The sequence below is a fragment of the Sminthopsis crassicaudata genome, chromosome 2 (assembly GCF_048593235.1).
Source record: "Sminthopsis crassicaudata isolate SCR6 chromosome 2, ASM4859323v1, whole genome shotgun sequence".
NCBI classification, from domain to species: Eukaryota; Metazoa; Chordata; class Mammalia; order Dasyuromorphia; family Dasyuridae; genus Sminthopsis; species Sminthopsis crassicaudata.
Window position 1 is genome coordinate 227348231 of NC_133618.1, and position 20789 is coordinate 227369019.

At 39.4% G+C, this 20789-nt stretch overlaps 1 protein-coding gene across 6 annotated transcripts in view; it reads left to right on the forward strand.

Moving 5' to 3' along the window:
• Positions 1 to 20523, forward strand: part of SCARA3 (scavenger receptor class A member 3) — a 51378-nt gene extending 30855 nt beyond the window's left edge. For all 6 annotated transcript variants that reach the window (XM_074288391.1, XM_074288395.1, XM_074288390.1 and 3 more), the window contains 3 exons: positions 28 to 126; positions 2607 to 3650; positions 17110 to 20523. In XM_074288391.1, coding sequence (XP_074144492.1) covers positions 28 to 126; positions 2607 to 3650; positions 17110 to 17561 — 1595 coding nt within the window. In that variant the 3' untranslated portion in view covers positions 17562 to 20523. The remainder of the gene's footprint in view (positions 1 to 27; positions 127 to 2606; positions 3651 to 17109) is intronic.
• The last annotated feature ends 266 nt before the right edge of the window (positions 20524 to 20789 follow it).

Genomic DNA, 20789 nt, shown 5'->3' on the forward strand with positions numbered 1-20789 from the left:
ATGTTCTCACTTGTGTCTCTTCCACAGTGTTTAAGAAGGTTGATTCTCTCTCAGAAGACATCACCATCACACAGTCAAACTATGAGAAGAAGATAGTTTCTGTGCAGGAAAATCTCCAGGAATTAGGTGGGTGTGTTTACAGCCCTCATTATGACTGCTCTCCTATCCAGAATAGAACCCAGTTTTTACTCCCAAGTCATAGAGCTCCTGGGAAACTAGACAGTTCCCCATCAGCCATTCTGGGTAAAATAATAATAAACTACATTACAAAATGCTTTGCTCAATTGTGCTGGATTCTTCCAAACTCTGTGAACCATTACTAGACAATTCTATCGATGAGATCTTCTTGGCAATGAGACTGGAATGGTTTGCTATTTCTCTCTCTAATGAACTGAAGTAAAGCACCACAGATTCTATCCTTGGCAGCAGTGTAGACTGAAGGATGGAGCTTTTACCATTATCTTTACAATCCCAGGTTCTTATCTCACTTCCTGGCTATCTCTAGACTAGCTACTGTATGTGGTTTCTGCCCTTCTGACCATCCACCAGACACACTTCATTGTATTTTCTTCTATTAGAATATCCATTTCTAGAAGCCAAAGACGAGTAGTATCTTGATGACATTTGTGTCATTTATTGTATCCCCAGTTGTCCTGAATTTTGACTTGCCACTAGATTTAAATGACTCTGGGAGAGAGGGTGAGGTTAATGATTTTGCCCAACTCTGCCTCATTTAAATCCAATTCACATACAAGCCAAGATATCACCCAATGATCCATTGCTCCTATTTGAAGACAAGGGATGAATAATATCATTCCCACTCTTTTCACCCCCAGAAGGTTACAAAAAAATAAACAAAATCTTTTTGTTAATCTTAGTTTTTCTCCTCAGCCTTAGAATATTTGCATTTCAGCATCCCTGACACTGCTCTTGAATTGATTTTTTATTCTATTACCTGCTTTTGTTTGCTTCCATTTCAATTTATCCTTTAAAAAAACTGAACTTGGTTTATCAGTTACCTGTCAAACCCCACTGATCTCTTTAACAGTTCTTTTTTTTTCCCTTAGAATTATTTCTCTTTATATGAGTATTTCATTGAGGACTTCCTATCCTTTCTGGGCTGACATTCCTCCATGGAATTTTAGTTCATGGAATCCTTCCTAGTCATCCCTTTCTTGAACCTTTCAAATCTGCTCTCTCAAGATCTAAGAACATCTGTTTTTCACAGCTTCTTTTTCTCAGATAAAGTAGTTACTTTCCTCAAGGGTTCCCATCACTTCTCCTCCAACAAAAAGTCCTTCCTTATTGGCGAGAATCAGATTCAGATGAGAATTTCCTCTTCTGGATTCTTCTCCTTTAGAAAGATGAAATTATCACTAAAACAAGTCAAGAAGCAATTGGCTATTCTGATTGGAAAATTGAAGTCCTCTCCATCACAGCCATACCATGCCTTTGTGCCACGCTTTTGATCTGTTTCCCAGACTGATTCTATTTATCTTTTCTGTATGGAAAGGAGGGGTCTATGCTTTATACTTTGATGGAATATTGGTTTTGTGTCTGTCTCTGGTGACTTTCATCCAAATGTTGTCTTCACATGCCTTTCCTTTATGGTTCCTAGATTTCCTCACATAAGTATATCTTTCTAATATAGTTATCCCTTCCATATCACAACTTTCTCCTTCATGGTTTCACTATACTATACTATACTATACTATACTATACTATACTATACTATACTATACTATACTATACTATACTATACTATACTTATACTATAAGTATAGTATAAGAAATTAAATGAGAATTTAAGTGGAATTTTGTGCAAGTCCTAGGCAACATATGAAGACCAGCAGATGATTGTATATTTTATGCATTTGTTCATTTCTAAAAGTTTAGAGAATTGGCTGAAAAGTTGGAGATTGGCTGAATAAATTTTGGTATATGAATGTTATGGAATATTATTATTCTGTAAGAAATGACCAACATCATGATTTCAGAGAGACTTAGAGAGATTTACAGGAACTGAGTGAAATGAGCAGAAACAGATCATTATGCACGGCAACAACAAAACTATATATACAACGATCAATTCTGATAGACAGGGCTCTCTTCAATAATGAGAGTATTCAAACCAGTCCCACTTGTTCAGTGATGAAGAGAGCCATCTACTCAGAGAGAGGTCTGTGGGAACTTAGTGTGGACCACAACATAGCATTCTCACTCTTTCTGTTGTTATTTCCTTTTATTTTGTTTTCTTTCTCATTTTTTCTTTTCCTTCCTTCTTGATCTGATTTTTCTTGTGCAGCAAGATAACTATAAATATGTACACATATATTGGATCTATCATGTATTTAACATATTTAACATGTATTGGACTACCTGACAGCTAGGGGATGGGGTGGGGGGAAGGAGGGGAAAATTTGGAACAAAAGGTTTTCAAGAATCAATGTTGGAAAAATTACCCATTCATATGCTTTGTAAGTAAAAAATTTAATTGTTTTTTTAATTTAGTGAATGAATGGAAAAATAAGTTCTTTCTCTATCATTTTCAGTTCTATGATTCTCCAACCCTAGGCACCTACCACTTTTATCATTTTCTCTTACAGATCAGAAAGCCCTGGGCAATTGTTCCTTCTGCCATGATACAGGGCAGTTGGGACAAGAGATCCACAAACTTCAGCAAGAGCTGGAGGAAATCCAAAAAATGCTTCTAGTCCAGGAGATTCAGCTGGATCAGACATCACAGACCCATCAGCAGCTCTTCTCGACTAGCAACCAAATAACGGCTGTGGCAGACAGCTGCTCCTTCTCTATCCACCAGGTCAACCAGACGCTGGGGCAGTTCCTGGCCCAAGTGAGGGGCTGGCAGGCTGCCATGGCTGGGCTAGACTTTTCACTAAAGGGTCTGACCCAGGACTGCTATGATGTTAAGGCAGCGGTGCAGCAGATAAACTTCACTGTAGGGCAGACCTCAGACTGGGTCCACATGATCCAGAGGAAGACAGAAGAAGAGACCTTGACCCTGCAGAAGATGGTCAGTGAGTGGCAAAACTACACTCGGCTCTTCGGGGGCCTGCGAGCTACCTCGGCCAAGACTGGGGAACTGGTCAAGAGCATACAGAGCAGCCTCAGTACTGCCTCCCAGCGCATCAACCAAAATTCTGAGGGCATCCACGACTTGGTGCTGCAGGTGATGGGGCTGCAGCTGCAGCTGGACAACGTCTCCTCCTTCCTGGATGACCATGAAGAGAATATGCACGACCTGCAGTACCACACACGCTATGCCCAGAACCGAACCGTGGAGCGTTTTGAGACGCTGGAAGGGCGCATGACTTCGCATGAGATCGAGATAAACACCATCTTCACCAACATCAACGCCACAGACAACCACGTCCATAGCATGCTCAAGTACCTAGACGACGTCCGGCTTTCCTGCACGCTGGGCTTCCACACCCACGCGGAGGAACTCTACTACCTCAACAAGTCTGTCTCCGTCATGCTGAGCACCACGGACTTGCTGAGGGAGCGCTTCAGCCTGCTCCGTGCCCGACTGGACTTTGACATCCAGAACCTCTCCATGGTCATGGAGGAAATGAAGGCTGTGGATGTCCGGCATGGAGCAATCCTCCAGAATGTCACCATTCTAAGAGGTGAGTTCTCTGTGTGTGTATTTTGTGGGTCACTGGGGAGGAGTCACTTAGCCTGAATTGAATCTAATTCAATTCAATTAAAGATAGTAATAATATAATTATTACAATGATGATAATGTAGTATATTAAGGTTTACAAAGTACTTTACAAAGGAAGGAAATAGGCTTTTTACTAAGTTCTTATTATGTACAAAGCACTGAGCTAAGAGACTTGCAAATATTATTTCATGAGGCAGCTAGATGGAAAAGCGGATAGAGCACCAGCCCTGAAGTCAGGAGGACCAGAGTTCAAATCTGGCCTTAGACACTTAACACTTCCTAGTTGTGTGACCCTGGGCAAGTCACTTAACCCCAATTGCCTCAGAAAAAAAAATTATCTCATTTTGTTCCACAATTACCCTGAGAGGTAGATATTATTATTATTCATATTTTATGACAAGGAAACTAAAGCAGAGAGAAGATAAGTGGCTTATCCAGGGTTACACAGCTAGTAAATGTTTGAAGAAAAATTTGGTTTCATATCTTCCTGACTCCAGCTCCAGTGCTCTGTCCACTGTATCAGGTATTTGACTCAATTCAACTCAGTTTAAGTTGATTCAATTCAACAAGCAATTTTAAAACATCTTCTATGTGCTCAGGATAGCTATGTAGCAAAGTGGATAGGGTGTCAGGACTAGAGTAAGGAATATTCATCTTCCTGAATTCAAATCTAGTCTCAGACACTAGCTGTGCAATCTTGGACAAGTTACTTAACACTTGCCTCAGTTTCCTTACCTGCAAAATGAGTTGAACAAGGAATTGTTCAGGGCACAACTGTGATTTCTTCAGTATAAAGAATTCTCAGCTTGGACACTTCCTCTGCCAGTGCTTTTTTGAGACTCATTAGTAATTCATTAATAACTTCAATAAATATTCCCTGGATAACTTTTGTCTAATTGCTAATTTTTAATGGAAAAAGATAGGGCCAGATGCTCAGTGCTGAGAAACATCACTAGAGACATTTTCCTTCTGTCTTGTTCCTTCTGCTTCCAAAAACAACCATTTGAAACTTGTTCCTTAAACAGGAACTTGCTCATCCTTACTCTGTTCCAATTGTTCATGTTGTGGGATAGAAAGAATGTCTCTTTGGTTGCTTCTGCTTTTCTTTCTTACCTGGATCTGGGCCTGTCCTAGGATTAAAATTATACTAAAATGCTTACTCATTGAATCATAGGATGTTAAAGCTGGAAGGAAATTGGGAACATCTAGCCCAACTTAAAAAATGAAGAAAAAACTGGTGGCTCTAAACAAGTAAGCTGTGTCAATATGAGCTTATAGTAGAACTGGAACCAGACCCAGGTTTCCAGATTCCTAAACCTTTGTTCTTTCTAGCACACCACTCTGTCTCCTCACCCACTGAGGCTACTCAACCTTATGATGTTCACCCTCCTTATGATGTTCACCAGCATCAATCTACCTTACTCTATTGGTAGGCCACAATCAAAGCTTTCTTGGATCCATAAATGTAAAAGCACAAGGTTTACTTGTTGTATTTACCACTAGTCTGTTCTCTGTTTTCTAAATCACTTTGACAAGTAATTCTTCTTCCCTTTACAAGAAATATGCTTTGAATGTTTTTTTCCTTGTCTTTCTGCCCAGGAAAGCATTATCATTTCATTTTATTTTATTCTTTAGTTACATAAAATGCTTCTAAGAAAATCCTTGAACAGATAATACTTTTGTTGTTATTTCTTCTAATATTTTAATTAATTTATTTTTAATACACATTATTTTATGAATCATGTTGAGAGAGAAAAATCAATACAAAAGGGAAAAAAGAGGGGAGAGAAAAAAAAACAATAAAAAGAAATGAACATAGCATGTGTTGATTTACATTCAACTCTATAGTTCTTTTTCTGGATACAGATGGCATTTTCTACCCAAAGTTATTCAGATTGTATTGGATCACTAAATCATCAAGAAGAACCAAGTCTTTCATAGTTGATCATCACATATTCTTGATGTTATTATGTACAATATATTTCTGATTCTGCTTGTTTCACTCAGTATCAGTTCCCATAAACTTTTCCAAGTCTTTCTAAAGTCAGCTTGTTCATCATTTTTATAGAACAATAATATTCCATCACCTTCAAAAACCACAACTTATGCAGCCATTCCTCAATTGATGGGCACCTACTTGTTTTCCAATTCTTTGCTACCCAGGAAAGCATTATCTTAATCTGTTTTAAATGAGCAAGAGTAGGTGTTCCCATGATTCTCACATCCAGGCCCAGTGTTCCAATTGTCAAATGCTTATAATTTAAAACTTGAAGGATTTATGGTACCTAAGCTGGGAATGCTTCTTCTCCTAGCACTGATGGTCACTTTTCTGTCTGAGTAAATGGTCTTCTCAAGTTGTGATTGAGAAATTCCTCCACCTGGCAATGAGCCTCCCCAAACTTAGCTATATTGGTCCTCACATATGCATGTATGAATGTATATACATATATATGTATGTGTCTTATCAGGAGAAACAACAGGTTCACATACAAATAAATTCAAAATACTGGGAGGATCAGGAAAGGTTGATGTAGGAGATGGCATTTGAGCCAGGTATGGAAGGAGGCTAGGAATTCCAACAAGCAGAAGGGAGGAGATGGCATGGAGGCCTTGCAAAGGCAAGGAGATGAGAAATCCAGTGTCATGAGTGAGGAAGAGCAAGAAGGCCAGTTTGGGTGGATGTAAAGTGTGTTAAGGTCAGTACTATGACTTGGCCAAGATCTCTGCTACACACTGCAGTTAACATGAGGTACTGTTGAAGGGAGGACACTAGCAGATGGGGGACTCAAAAAGCTGAATGCTGAAGATACTATTTGAGTATCACCTTAAAGGAATAAAGGGATTCTACAAGGTAGAGAAAAGAAGAGAGCACATTTCAAGCATGGGTGACAACCAGGGAAAAGCCCAGAAAATGGAAGATTAAAGAAAATATCAGTATGGTTGGACAACAGACTATGAAAAGGGGAATAATGTTCTATCAGGCCAAAAAGGCTGGGTCAAGCCAAATTGGGAAAAGCTTTAAAAGATAAAGGCTTTATCAAAGAGGCAATGAAAATCCACTGGAGTTGATTGAGTAGGGAAGTCCAAAAGTCAATTGTTAGGTAAGAACTTAGGTCTGTCCTTTTACTATGACTTGTTCTGTGTCATCCTGTCTTTATGATAAAAAAGACAAGAATCTATTCTGATTTTATACAGATACAGAAACACAAGACTCTATAGTCTAGCTGCTAGTTGGAACATTCTCTGCTGACATATCATTAGACCACAGTATTACAAAGTTTGGCAATACCTTGGCTCTAAGTGAAAGAACTAGTGGCAATTAAGATCTGATCATTTCATCTTCAGGAGTTTACACTTGAGGAACTAGACATCTTGGCCCAATCGTACTGGAAATTCTAGCATTGCTGGAAGGAGAAAAGGAAATAGTTATCTGAGACATCTATGCTGTCAAGTGCCCAGTGTAGTGATCAGCCTTACACAGCTTTTTTGTCTTTTTGCAAGCTAGGAGATTGCTACCAATGATGAATTCATACAAATTTTATTCATATTCTGGTCCTTTAATGTTTTTTTTATTCCACAATAAAAATGAAAAACTGAGTCTATATAAACATAAGGCATCTAGAAGGCAGAGGACATAGTGAAACCAGACTGGGATAAACAAAAAGTCTGCCCCTTAAAATGTTGTTGTTGCTTTTAATCTTATATCCTAGACTCACAGAAAAAAAAAAAAAAGAAAAAGAAAACTCTCCCAAAAGTTCTTTTGCCTTTTAAGCAACTAGAACTTTCAGACTGTGGTAGGGGTGACTTATATATGTACATAAATCTTTAAAAATGCAACTTCAATGTTTATATAAGGGCAGGAAAGCACAAGTCCAAGTAAATATGAATACTACTCTTCTTTGGGAAAAACTGCAACTCTATAGTTGAAAAATATGGGTGAACTTTAAATATAATCCATTTCAATATTTTTGCTGTAAAAAGATTACCTGAAAGGCCTCTAATGGAATGGGATACAAGGCCTCCTTCCTTTCTTCCATGTCAGTTGGTAGGTTCTCTTTAAAGTACAAAGAATCCACTGCATTCCCATGTCAAGAAAGGGACTGAGAGCACTCTTAAAATCCTACTATGACTTAGAACTGGAAATAGTTTTAGACATCAAGTCCAACCCCTCATTTTACAGATGAAGAAACTGAGACCCGGAGAGGTAAAGTGATTTGTTCTGTGTTATGAAAGGATTAAGATACAGAAGAAGGATTTGAACTCTGAGGCCAGTCATTTTTTTTCCATTAAACCAAAGTACCTGGAATTCCTTACCCTGGAGTTTCCACCTGAAACCTACTTATCAACCAATGAACATCGAAAAAGCAAATCAGTTCCTGCCTTCGAGGAGCTTATACTCTTATCAGGAGCAACAACAGGTTCACATACAAATAAATTCAAAATACTGGGAGGATCAGGAAAGGTTTATGTAGATGGCATTTGAGCCAGGTATGGAAGGAGGCTAGGAAATCCAACAAGCAGAAGGGAGGAGATGGCATGGAGGCCTTGCAAAGGCAAGGAGATGAGAAATCCAGTGTCATGAGTGAGGAAGAGCAAGAAGGCCAGTTTGGGTGGATGTAAAGTGTGTTAAGGTCAGTACTATGACTTGGCCAAGAGCTCTGCTACTCAGTGGAAAAATCAGAAGTAGACCTACTGGATCCATTCTCTTTCCACTATTCCACACCATCCAGGAGGCATTCGATGCTTTGATGTTCCTTTCCTGTATGTACCTCTGGTGTTCTCTGCCCCAGAAGCCCCTGCTTAGCCTCCCACCCCTTCGTTTCAGCCCTATAGACCACCCACTTTTCCCAGACTTGAAGTCATTTGTGGACTGAACTTAATGGGCATGAATTACTTAATTACAACTTCTGACTTCCTGACTCTTCCTTAGTAATTAAGAGGCCTGTTAGGACTCATGTATTTTCTGTTCATTTCTTTCCCTGCCTCCTGACCTTGCTAACTCCCAGTGGCACTTCTGTGCTCTGAATTCCTTTATGTCCTGGTGATAACCCGGCAATCCTTCTGCTCTTTTTCCCAGAACTGGTGAGCTAATGTTAGCCTTAACCCCTCCCTACCCTTCCTGACCTGATGCCGGTCCCCTATCATTTGGAAACTCTTGGGGTTTCTGTGGTAAGCAAGGCTCCATGAGGGGTCTCGAGCTATGATGAATGATCAACTTCTAGTCACATTCCTAACCTCTCTTTCTACCAGCTTAATTATAGTTGGGAACTTCCTCCCTGAGGCCTAGCTAGTCACAAACTGCTAGAAATGCTGACATATCCTACTACAATGTCCTGCAATGCTATGCTTCATGTCCTGAACTGAGAAAGAAACCTTTAAACTTGTCCCCAAACACATTTCAGAGAAAGACAGAGAGTGAGATTCTTTTTCCTTCCAGTGTCAAGGACAATCAGTGTAATCCCCAAGATAGGCAGAGTGCTGGCTATTGGGGCTGGAGGTGAGATGAGGTTCCATAGGGGAGGAAGAATAAGAGGAAAAAAGTATACCAAAAGCAGCTGATGTAAGTGTAAGACTTACATAGTCTATGAGCTCGCTCTCCCAGCCCTTACCCAGCACTGTGGGGTGATTCTTCAGATCTCAGGTACCTTCTTCCTCAGGGGATTTAGAAGTATTTTTCCCAATAGTATCTAAGCCATCCTAAGACCATTTGACCACTTGCTAGCTCCTCAAGATGATTAATAATCAATTAATATGAATTAACTTTTATAAAAAGAAACATCCAGAAAAGATATAATAAAAAGAGGTATCCCTCCCTCCCTAGGGAGGGTATATCCTGCCTAGCCAGGGCATACTCGCCCCTGCTACTTTGATCATTAGGGAGAGTCAAATTTAAAAGTGGTAACTACATTTTCCCACCAAATTTACTATAGACTGTGGCATAGCCAATGGATGAATTGGCTCTGGAATCAGAGAATCTGGATTCAAATCTTGCCTCTGATGCTCACTTTCTGTGTGAGGAGAAGTCATCATATTTTATTATCACCACCAATTGAATTAATAATCATTGACTGGACTCTGCATTAGGCAGTATGCTAGGTGCTTGGTATAGTGAGTTTGGAATATTGTGCTTAGCTCCCAGACTCATTGGTGAGAAAAGAAGTATGAATATTTTTTAAAATGACATTAAAAGATAAAACAAGTTGATTGTCTAATGAATAATACAGCAACAGTAAGTGTGGTTGTTCATTAGGGCTCTCTTTCCCCACAAATTATCATGTATGCATTTAATTGTTTACGTGTTGCATTCCACAGTAGAAGATGATTTCCTTGAGGGTAGACATTTATTGTATCATTTTTGTATTCCCAGGGTCTACATTATAGTAGGTATAATCTGTCACTGTCTCTGTCTCTGTCTCTGTCTCTGTCTCTCTTTCTCTCTCTCTCTTTCTCTCTCTCTCTCTCTCTCTCTCTCTCTCTCTCTCTCTCTCTCTCTCTGTGTCTCTCTCTGTCTCTGTCTCTCTGCCTCTCTCTCTGTCTCTCTGTCTCTCTGTCTCTCTCTCTCTCTCTTTTTCTCTCTCTCTCTCTCTCTCTCTCTCTCTCTCTCTCTCTCTCTCTCTCTCTCTCTCTCTCTTTCTCTCTCTCTCTTATGGAAGCCCTCTTTAGCCTTACCTCTTTCTAAGATAGCTGAGAAACTAAGCAGAGCTTGGAACTTGGAACCCCAAAGACTGGGAATATTAAAGGGAAAAATGGGAGAGAAGCAAGTTAGTTATGGTCAGCTTCAGTGGTGGTGGGAGGAAAAGCAGAATGCAGCAATATAACTCTGTTGGGCTGGCCACATTGTTTGAATGGCAAATATGCACTTGCCAAAAAAGTTATTTTATGAAAAAAAAAAAAAAAACTCACACAGGGATTGCACTGATGAGATAGTTAGAAAAAGTGATACAAGGACATTCTCAAGGTATCTAGGACCACCCAATATGGCGGGTCCTCATCAGAGAAAGTGTTGTGCTCTATGAGCAAAGCAAAATTGAATTAGCCCAAAGGAAATGCAAGATGAACAAAATTAGAGAAGCTACCCCAGAGATTCATAGAGACTATTTGTGTCCTGTCTGTGGCAGAACACTCCAAGCTGATATTGGTCTGTTCAGCCAGAATTGGACTTACTGTAATTCAATTTTAACAGAGTGTCTTGTCTCCAGAGTGCAGGAAAATGGGAAATGTAGAATGAATCAAGCAGAGAAATGAGGTTGGGGCCAGTTTGTGAAGCCTGAAGCCAAAATTTCAAAAGGGTGAAGCTTGATGTTTTCTCCAGCATCTCCTTCTAGAATAGAGTAAAGATAGGCAGAAGGTCTGGACCTAGGATTTCACTGGCATAGGAGATTCCTAGGTGAGGAAACTTCCTCTACCAATCCAGTTTATACTGCCTCTGAAACTGCCTATCTTTACCTACCCAGGGTCACATAGCTAATAAGTATCCAAGGCTAGATTTAGTTAGGAAAATAAATTTTCCTGATTCCAAACGCAATGCTCTATCCACTGCAACACCTAGCTGCCCACTCTCTCTGGGACTGGGAGTTCTGAAATAATCCTCTGTAGATTGAGGGTGAGATACCTCAAGGTACCAGCAAGAAGTGGAGGGTCTTGCTTTAATCCTTATGATCTGCCTTCATGGTTCTCTGATTAGGCAGACATCATCCCTCTGCTTCCACAGCCCGAAATAGCTACAGCTGCCACGCAAGATGAGTGTGTTTACCTGCAGTAAAACAGGTAGGCATGAAAAGATCTGACAACTCAGCTGAGTCAATAACCACAGCCAAGAGCCTCATTGCTGCTGTAAAGAGAAAGTCCTTTCAAAACATTTTGTACAAGCAAATAAACAGGGTTATCGAGAGCAGAAAGGAAACCACCTGGGAAAATAAGAGTTACTTCATAGCATCAAATTTATAGGCTTTTAGAGCTAGGAAGGTGCCTCCAAAGCCAATTTCTAAAATCCCCAAATCGTTTCAAACATGCACACAAACAAGGAGAACTGATTCCACTTCAAAGATACTTCCAGAGATTTAAAATAAACCTTAGGTTGTTTATAATCAAGGTGCTGAAATTTCATGGATAAAAAGTGAGAAACTGCTTTTTTGGCTCCAAGAAGTCCTTATGACACTATAATGGGACCTTGATTATACATGACTAAATGTTGATAAGATTTGCCCATTGATTTTTGGGCCAATTGAAGATCTCCTCTCTACCTAATAATAGTTCAATTTAACATAGTGCTTTAAGGTTTGAAAAGTACTTCATATTAATTCATTTGGTCTCCTCACTGCAATCTTGTGAGATAGGTGCTGTATTATACCCATTTTATAGATGTGGAAACTGAGATTGAGAGAAGTTGTGGGGCTTGCCCAGAGTCACAACTGATTTAGAACCTGTTGAGGGCTGGGCTGTCCCTACATTGTTGCATATCCCTCTCTTCCCAGTATGCTTAGCACAATGTTGTGGCTTAAATACAGTTGGGAAGCAATGTGTTCAACAACAGACATTTTGCAAAATATTGTTGTTATTATTGTTATTATTATTCAAATGAATATTTTATTAAGTTCCTGCTGGGTGCAGAGGGTACAGTATTTCACATAAAGGCAGAGAGTATAATCAAAAGCATTCTTATTTTGAAGTCTGAAATTCTGTCACTTACTACACAAATGAGACGCTGTAAGTGAAAGGTCTTTGGAAACAGCCAAGCACATTGACTGGCACACCCTGAATTGGCACTGGCAACTTGGATTTACAATAAAATAGCTAATACATTGTAACAAAAGCCTATTGGTAAGTCACCAAGTCTTCATTTGTCCAATGAAGCCAATTAAAACATTTATAATATTGTCCTTTTTGCAACTGTCTTGGATAATATTTTGGCTTAGCATCACATTAATATTGTTAAGTGGGTTAGATCTATAAAAATATAAGTTATAAAAACATAAAATAAAAACATTTTTGTTGGAAATAAATGGGATTTTTTATTCACTTGTTCAGAAGACTTTGAAATCTACTACAAGTAGACAAGAAAGAGTATTGTAAAAAACAACAACAACAAAAACAACAACAACAAAAAAAACCTGAAAGATTTGAGAATTCAGATCAATAAAATCCTCAAATAGGATTCCAGAGACCAGTAATGAAGAATGTTACCGACCTCCTAAGAGAGAGAGATGATGATGGATTAACATGCAGAAAGAGATATACATTTTCTGTTATTTAACCTCTATCTACTTTAGTTTTCTCATCTGTAAAAAGAGGGTAATAATAAAAATGATTACCCAAATGATACCTGGATTACAGGTAGCATTCTAATATCAAATGTGGGCATTATAATAATACAGGATTTGGTTTTGTTTTCTCATTCTTCCCTTTTACATAGTTGTAGTCACTGTGACTATTATTTTCTTGGTTCTGTTTACTTCACTCTGCATCCATTCAGATGAGTCTGTCTTCTTCTGAACCAACCCCTCTATGTTATAGATGGGAAACTGAGGCTCAATCTGGCGATTAGCATAGTAATTGGTGACAGGATCAGAACTAGGACCCAGAAGTCCTTCTGACTCTTAATCCCAGTGCCCCTTCCACCATATGTCAACAGACCATTGCTCCAGTCCCAAAATGATGCTTATGCTTTGGCAAACCTGAGCTGAGCCAGGTTACAAACAGCTTTAGCTGCAGAGCCATGGCCCCTGGGCAGTGCTTCAGGGAGCCTCGGTTGTTTTTGTTGCCATCCTGCTGGGGGTGTTTATTATGGAAAATGGGCTAGGGCAAAGCTTCTTGGGCTGTTGGCATTTCAAAAGGCCCACAGCTGCCCTCCTCAGCCTCCCTTCCCCAGACAACCAAGAAGCAGACAGGAAATTCTATTCTCTGTTATTGATATATCTGAGTGAGTCAATACATGACAACATCTTCTAGTGGAGAGGGAGAATCTGGGTGGGGAAGACTGGGAATGGAGGTGGCCAGAAACTGGGGCCTGAAGTTTTGGTTGGCCCAGTGGGGTAGAGACTGGGCTCTGGTTTCTGGTTTAGGTCATAATAGAGCAAAACTTATGGCCTCTCTGTTCCACATAGAACAAATCACTCCCCCAGTGATGGGGTGTGGGGGAGGATAAGGGGTGGAGGCTGGAGGGAGGACAAAGGGTGGGGCTAGAGGCAGTGTTGCTAGGGTTAGAAAAATCAGAAGTTATGGGGAAGGGCTCTGGTGGGGACTAGGCTGGCTTATGGGAACTCCCAGAAGCTTAAAACTGCCCAGAGTTCCCAGGGATCCTTTCTCCCTGAAAGCTAAGGCTTAAGTAGCAGTCTCACATCACAGCCTGAACTTTGAGCCTACAGTCAAAGAACATGGCTTTTAATTCTGCCTTTGATTCTCCTTATATGTGTAACCTCTCTGAGCCTTTTTCCAAATATAAAACCAGGAGAACTGACTCAAATCTTTTGTATTTCTATTACAAAATATTAATGAGAAAGGACAGTGGGTCTAACCTTCAAAGCCCTTCATAATCTCTGCTCCTTCTACCTTTCCAGTCTCTTTACACTTTAATCCCTGCTACATTCTCTTCAATCCAAAAATATGGCCTCTTTACTGTTCAACAAATAAAGGATTCCACCTATTCCCTCTGGACAGTTTCTCTAGTTGTCCCCTAAACCCTGGTATATGCTCTCCTTCCTGATCTCCACCTATTGACTTCCTCCAGCTTCCTTTAAGTCCTAAAATCCTTCCCTCTACAGAAAGTCTTTCCCAACACTTCTTCATTCTAGTGTTTTTCCTGCTATAATTATTTCCTAATTATATTATATTATATATATATATTTATATGTGTGTATGTATTTGTGTATATATATTTATATGTGTGTATGTATTTGTGTGTATATATATATGTACACATATGTGTGTGTGTATCATTATAGCTTATTTGTTCTTATTTGTCTGCTTGTTGTCTCCCCCATTAGATTTTAAGTTCCTCCAAAGCAGGCACTATCTTTTCCTTCTTTTATATCTCCAGCACTTAGCACAATGTCTGATATATGGAAAGCATTTAACAAATATTTATTAATTAAGTATACATTAGTAGAGAGGGATTCCTCACTTCAAGTTCCCATATATCAGTGAAATCATAAGTCCAATTTTTAAAAATGCATTGCACTGACCTCTGGAGTACAAGGAGTACTTATCCGGTTCTAATTGGAGACACAGAAAATACAAAATATTGCTGATGTTACAATGAAAACTAGGCTAAAGGCCATGAGAATCATAGAGAAAATAAGTTCTAAGGGAGTTCAAAGAAAGGAAGCACTCTCTGAGCATTGGGATGGGCAGGAGACAGTTTCAAGAAGACCTGAAACCATAAAAAGAGCATTAGATTTTGAAATCAGAGAACCTAGGGTGCAAATAAGTAATTAATGTGTACATTCATACATGTAAATTGTATAATATAAAAGAATAATTTAGGAGTGGAGACTTAAGTTTCCTTATCTGTAAAAAATGAGAGTTTTGAATGAAACCGTTGGTGACCAAATGCAAGTCACCTCTCTCTATGGTTCTTTATTAACTTTTGTAAAACAAGTGGATTAGATAAAACCTATCAAATATACCTCAAACTCACCCATAAGACTCCAGAATGGGGTCTTAAAATGTAATTTGGAAATATTTAATAAAATAATAAAATAATAAAATATTTAATAAAATAAATAAAAATATAATAAATCATAGATAATATTCTAAAGTCCTTAAGGATAATAGATTTAGAACTGGAAGATAAAGATCATTTTACAAATGAAGAAACTAAGGTGCAGACAGGTAGATTTGCCCAAGGTCATTCAGGTGGAACATATCAGAGCCATGATTTGAATCCTGGTTCTCTTATTCTCACTTCTATAACTAATTTTTTCCACTGTTTCCTTTTAAAACCTAAATCCTGAGATCTCCATTCTTTAGATGGCAAAGAGAAAAGGTCCTCATGCAAATAATGAACAGGTCTTCTTAGCTGCTTGCTTCCTCTTTGTTCTTCTGTCACCTTTCAAGATCCCATAGCACACCCTTACTCCCTCCTTTGTTCTCCCATTCAAAAGAATAGTTTGTCCTCTGCTGTGTATGTGTGTTTAGAAAGGGCAGGATACAGCTGACCACAAGGATGGTCGTAAAAAAATCCTACCCCAAACTTTGACAGAAAGCACTATGATCAAGCCAACCCACCTTCTGTAGCTAGATGTGAATAAGATATTATTCATAGAAAAGTACCAAAGAAACTAGTAGAATAAATGCTGAGGCACAGTGGTGGAGTGGGGAAAGTGCCTAATTATTATAATCCTACTTCAGTCCTTCCTTAGCTGTGTAATCTTAGACAAGTCGATTTCTCTCTCTCAAACTTAGTTTTCTCATTTGTAAAATGGAAATAGTAACAGTACTAACCTCATGGTGCTATTGTGAAGTTCAAATGAGATGATCTACACAAAGTATTCAGATGAAATAATCAACACAAAATATGTTACAAACTTTAAAGTGCCATGTAAATGTTAGTTATGATGCTAGACTGAAGTCAGAAAATTTTGAGCCTGATTTTACAACTCTCTGCCTCCTAGACAAGTCATTTCATAGATCAATAAATGATAAAGCATTTAAATTATTTTTTACTTTACTTCTAATAGTATTTTCCCCATTACATGTATAATTTTAATGTTCCTTTTTTTAAGTTTTGAATTCCAAACTTTATTCCTCCCTCTTTCCCTTCCTCCTCCATGACCTGATAAGCAATCTGATATAGGTTATACATGTTCAATCACATAAAACATTTACATATTTGTCATTTTGTGCAAGAATATTTGAATAAAAAAAGAAAGTAAAAAATATCATGCTTAGTCAATATTCAGACAATATCAGTTCTTTCTCTGGAGTTGAATTACATTTTTACCATGAGTCTTTGGGATTCTCTTGGATCATCATATTGCTGAGAAAAGCTAAATCACTCACAATTGACCATTGTATGGGATTGCTGTTACTGTGTACAATATTTTATTCATCCTACTCTCTTTACTTTGTATCAGTTCTTTCCCATTATGTGTCAAGTTTTTACCATGTGCTAGGCACAATGCCAGACACTGGGGATACAAAGACAAAAACAAGAGACAACTACTGCCCTCGAGCTTACAGTTTAACAAGAGAAAACAACATGTATAAGGAAGTGGTAGCCATGGAGAGGTGTATTGATTTGGAAAGCACGGCAGGATGATGGCTTGGTTGGGAAATCCTCACCATCATGGGCCCCACTTTCCTCATTTGTAAAATGAAACAGTTGGACTAGATAATCTCTAAGTTCTCTTTTAAATGTGCTCTATATTCTTTACAATACTAAGCAAAGTCTGATGTCTTGACCTATTTTCTTCCAATCCTAGGCATCCCTGGACCTCCTGGACCAAGAGGACTCAAGGGCGACATGGGCGTGAAGGGACCTTATGGGAGTAGGGGTCCCAAAGGAGACAATGGGACTATGGGGCCCCCTGGTCCCCAAGGTCCTCAGGGTCAGCCTGGTAAAGAAGGACCAGCCGGTGAAAGGGGACCCAGTGGCCTCAAAGGTTTCCCAGGCCTTAAAGGATCTAAAGGCAGTTTTGGATCAGCAGGACTAAGAGGACAACCAGGTCCCAAAGGTGATATGGGACCCGAGGGGCCAGAGGGACCCCCAGGTTCTCCAGGACCACCAGGACCTCAGGGCAAGCCAGGAATTGCTGGGAAACCAGGATCACCAGGCCAGGTTGGGCCCATGGGTCCAAAAGGCGAGCCTGGTATACAGGGTCCCCCTGGTCTTCCTGGGCCTCCAGGGCTACCAAGAAACCAGAGCCCTTATTGAACAGAGTCCACTTCCTAGAAATACTGCCACACTAAAGTTCTGGGGAAAAGGATTGCCCAAGGCCCAGGGCCCCATCAAGGAAGAAGCATCTCCCCAAAGACAACTATGCTTCCTTCATCTCCACTGGGATTCCTTCTGGATCTGACCCTGTCCATTTCCAGCTTTCAAAGGACTTCCTGCTTGCTGCTTTGACTAGTCCCAGTGGGAAATCTTAGAACTCTACCCATCCTTACCCTCAAAGGCTATTAGTTCCCAAAGCTAAACTAATGGAACTAAGCTTTTTAGTTCTTAGGGGGAAGATGGGAATGGAGATGATATTGGTGATGGGAGTTGTGATGGTGGTCATGATCATGGTGATGATTGTGGCAGATTGATGATAAAGAAGCAGTAACTCCCTTCTTACTATCTTCTTTCCCCTAAAGCCTTTCTCTACTGAATAGGGGTCTAACTGGACTAGTCTTGGGAGGATGAAAGTGCAGGCCATGAGGAAGGGCAGATGGGTCTGGGAATGTCCATGCAGATGGGATTTGAGCAAATTAGTCAGTGCATAAATCAGTGCATAAAGGGAGTGATTGCCCTGAAGAGGGTATTGAACTAGTATCATCACTGATATTCTCTCTTATTCCCCATCATATCTAATATGACTAGGGCCAACCAAATACTGGATGTATCAAGAAATGACACCACCTGCTTATGGAAACCACAAGCTTATTTAGCCATCAAAAACATTTCTTGGTTTGGACTGTACCATTTTGGGGATGACTCAGAAACCTTTTGAGGGATAACTTCAGGGAGAAATCTCTTCTTGAGTGGAGTAGAAATAAATGACCAAAAAAAAAGAAAAGATAGAAAGAAGTGATCAAGCCATCCTCATGGTCCTGTCTCTGGTTTCAACTAAAAGCAAGATGCCTTTTTAAAAAGCCTCTTACCTCCCTGCCTTCTCTTTGAGCATGTGGCAGCCTAGTGAGAACTAAGACGGAAGGGCAGCAAAATCTGAAGTGTTGTTTTTGGTCTGGAACTGTAATTTTATTGGTGCAAGAAACTTCTTGTGATGTTACTCTCTTCATTAATATAGATCAGCACCTGCTCTGTACCATCTAGTCTTAGAAAAACTACTTAAAGTAGATTGGTGAAAATGGATGGAGAAGGCCACCAATGTTGGCATGAGAATGAGACAACAAACAGAAGAGGAATATCTTGGTTAAGCATTTTCATATTTGGATACTTTGGGAAGACAGCTCTTCATTCAGAGAGTTTTCCCCCAACACACACTCACACATACACACACACACACACACACACACACACACACACACACACACACCCATAACCCTGAGGCTGGCCCTCTCTATTCCCTTAACAAAAACTCATTGTTGTCACAAGGAGATGTACTAGGCAGCAGCAGGTACCTCCTGCTAACTAAAGCACTGCTCCCACGTGTTTAAATTCATCTAACCCTAGCACACACTGAACAGCTGCTCATGCTGTAAACAGATTTACATTGGTCCCACCAGTAGTGCCTTTGTCCTCCCTGATCCAGAACTAAAAATACTCTCCAGTCAACTATTGAAAAGAAACAAGATCATACTTGTAGTGGGCAGGACTCACCACTTAAAGATCAAGGGCAGAGCCCTCGGGTAAGAATAGTGTATGATCCTCTTGTTCCCAATGAGATATTGACCAGTCCTCCACTTCCATTACCCTCAGCTTCCAGAAAGCACTGCTGGAGAGAAATATCAAGAAATTCCTTGTAAAAGGATCACGATCCCCAATTCTATGGCCCTCTCTGGCTGTAGGAACCCCAGAAGCCACCTATCCTCACATTTCTGCAGAATCACAATTCTAGACTTTAGGAAAGAGGACGATTAGGGTCTTTGTTGCCAGACTGATTGATCTGGAACAAAGCCCTTGTACTATTTGCTGAGGCCTGAATTAACATCTTAATTTCATTGTCTTTGTTCCAATTAATATGCAACTGGTTTGCATCTTCCCCCATTGCTGCTGTGTAACCCTCCTATCTACCTATATCAAAAATATTGTATTACTGGATCAATAAAGAGATACCTATCTGCGGAAGATGGGCTTCCTGACCTTTCTTCCACAATGGTGCCATTTTGGTGGAATATAGAAGAATTACCTACAGAATCAACCACCTCACGTAAAGTATCCATGGCTAAACCTCTCTTTCAGAGGTATTTTTCTAGTGGAACATAGGAAAATCACCCTCAGATACATCTAACTCCACATAGAATCTTCATATCCATACCTCTTTTCCCTAGTGGTACTGCTTTTCTAGGACATAGAGGAATCACATCCCATGTTTCTGGACATTCTGGTCCATCCATCAATCAACAATCATTTACAAAGTGGCTCCATTGTGATCAGGGGATTAGAAAGGTAAAGGATGCATTTCCTGTCTGAGAGTTCTCTATGACCTCTCATTTTCAGGGGTGGACAATAGAAGGAGATGTAGCAGAAAATAACATACACATAAAAAGATGTCCAAAGATAAAAAGGAAATGATAACAATAATAGATAGCATTTATGTAGCACTTCAAGTGCTTTACACAGGTTATCTCATATTACTTAAAATATGGGTCAAATTCCAATTAAATGGTACAGGCAATAATTTCCAGGGGATCATAAATTTAGAACTAGAATGATTTTAGGAGGTACCTTGTCTAAACTCTCCATTTTGTAGACAGCAAAACTGACCCTCAGGAGGGCTCAGTTACCTGCTCATGGTCATAAAAAGGCACACAGAGACATTGCACATTCAGTTCCAGATCACCACAATAAAGCAATTTGCAATAAAGCAAGTCACATTTTTTTTGTTTCCCAATGCATATAAAAGTTATGTTTTCACTATTCTGTATTCTACTAAGTGTACAATAGTATTGTGTCTTTTTTTAAGTCAAATGTACATACCTTAATTAAAAAATACTCTATTGCTAAAAAAAAATGCTAAATATCATCTGAGTCTTCAGTGAGTTGTGATCTTTTTACTAATGGAAGGTCTTGCCTTGATATTAATGGCCACTGACTGATCAGGGTAGTAACTGCTAAAGGGTACAATGGCTGTAGCAATTGTTTAAAATAAGACAACAATGAAGTTTCCACATTGATTGTCTCTTTCTTTCATGAAACATTTCTTTAAAACAGGATTTCCTATATTTTTTCCATTCATGACCCCTTTTCACTCAAGAAATTTTTGTCACCCTCAGTCAT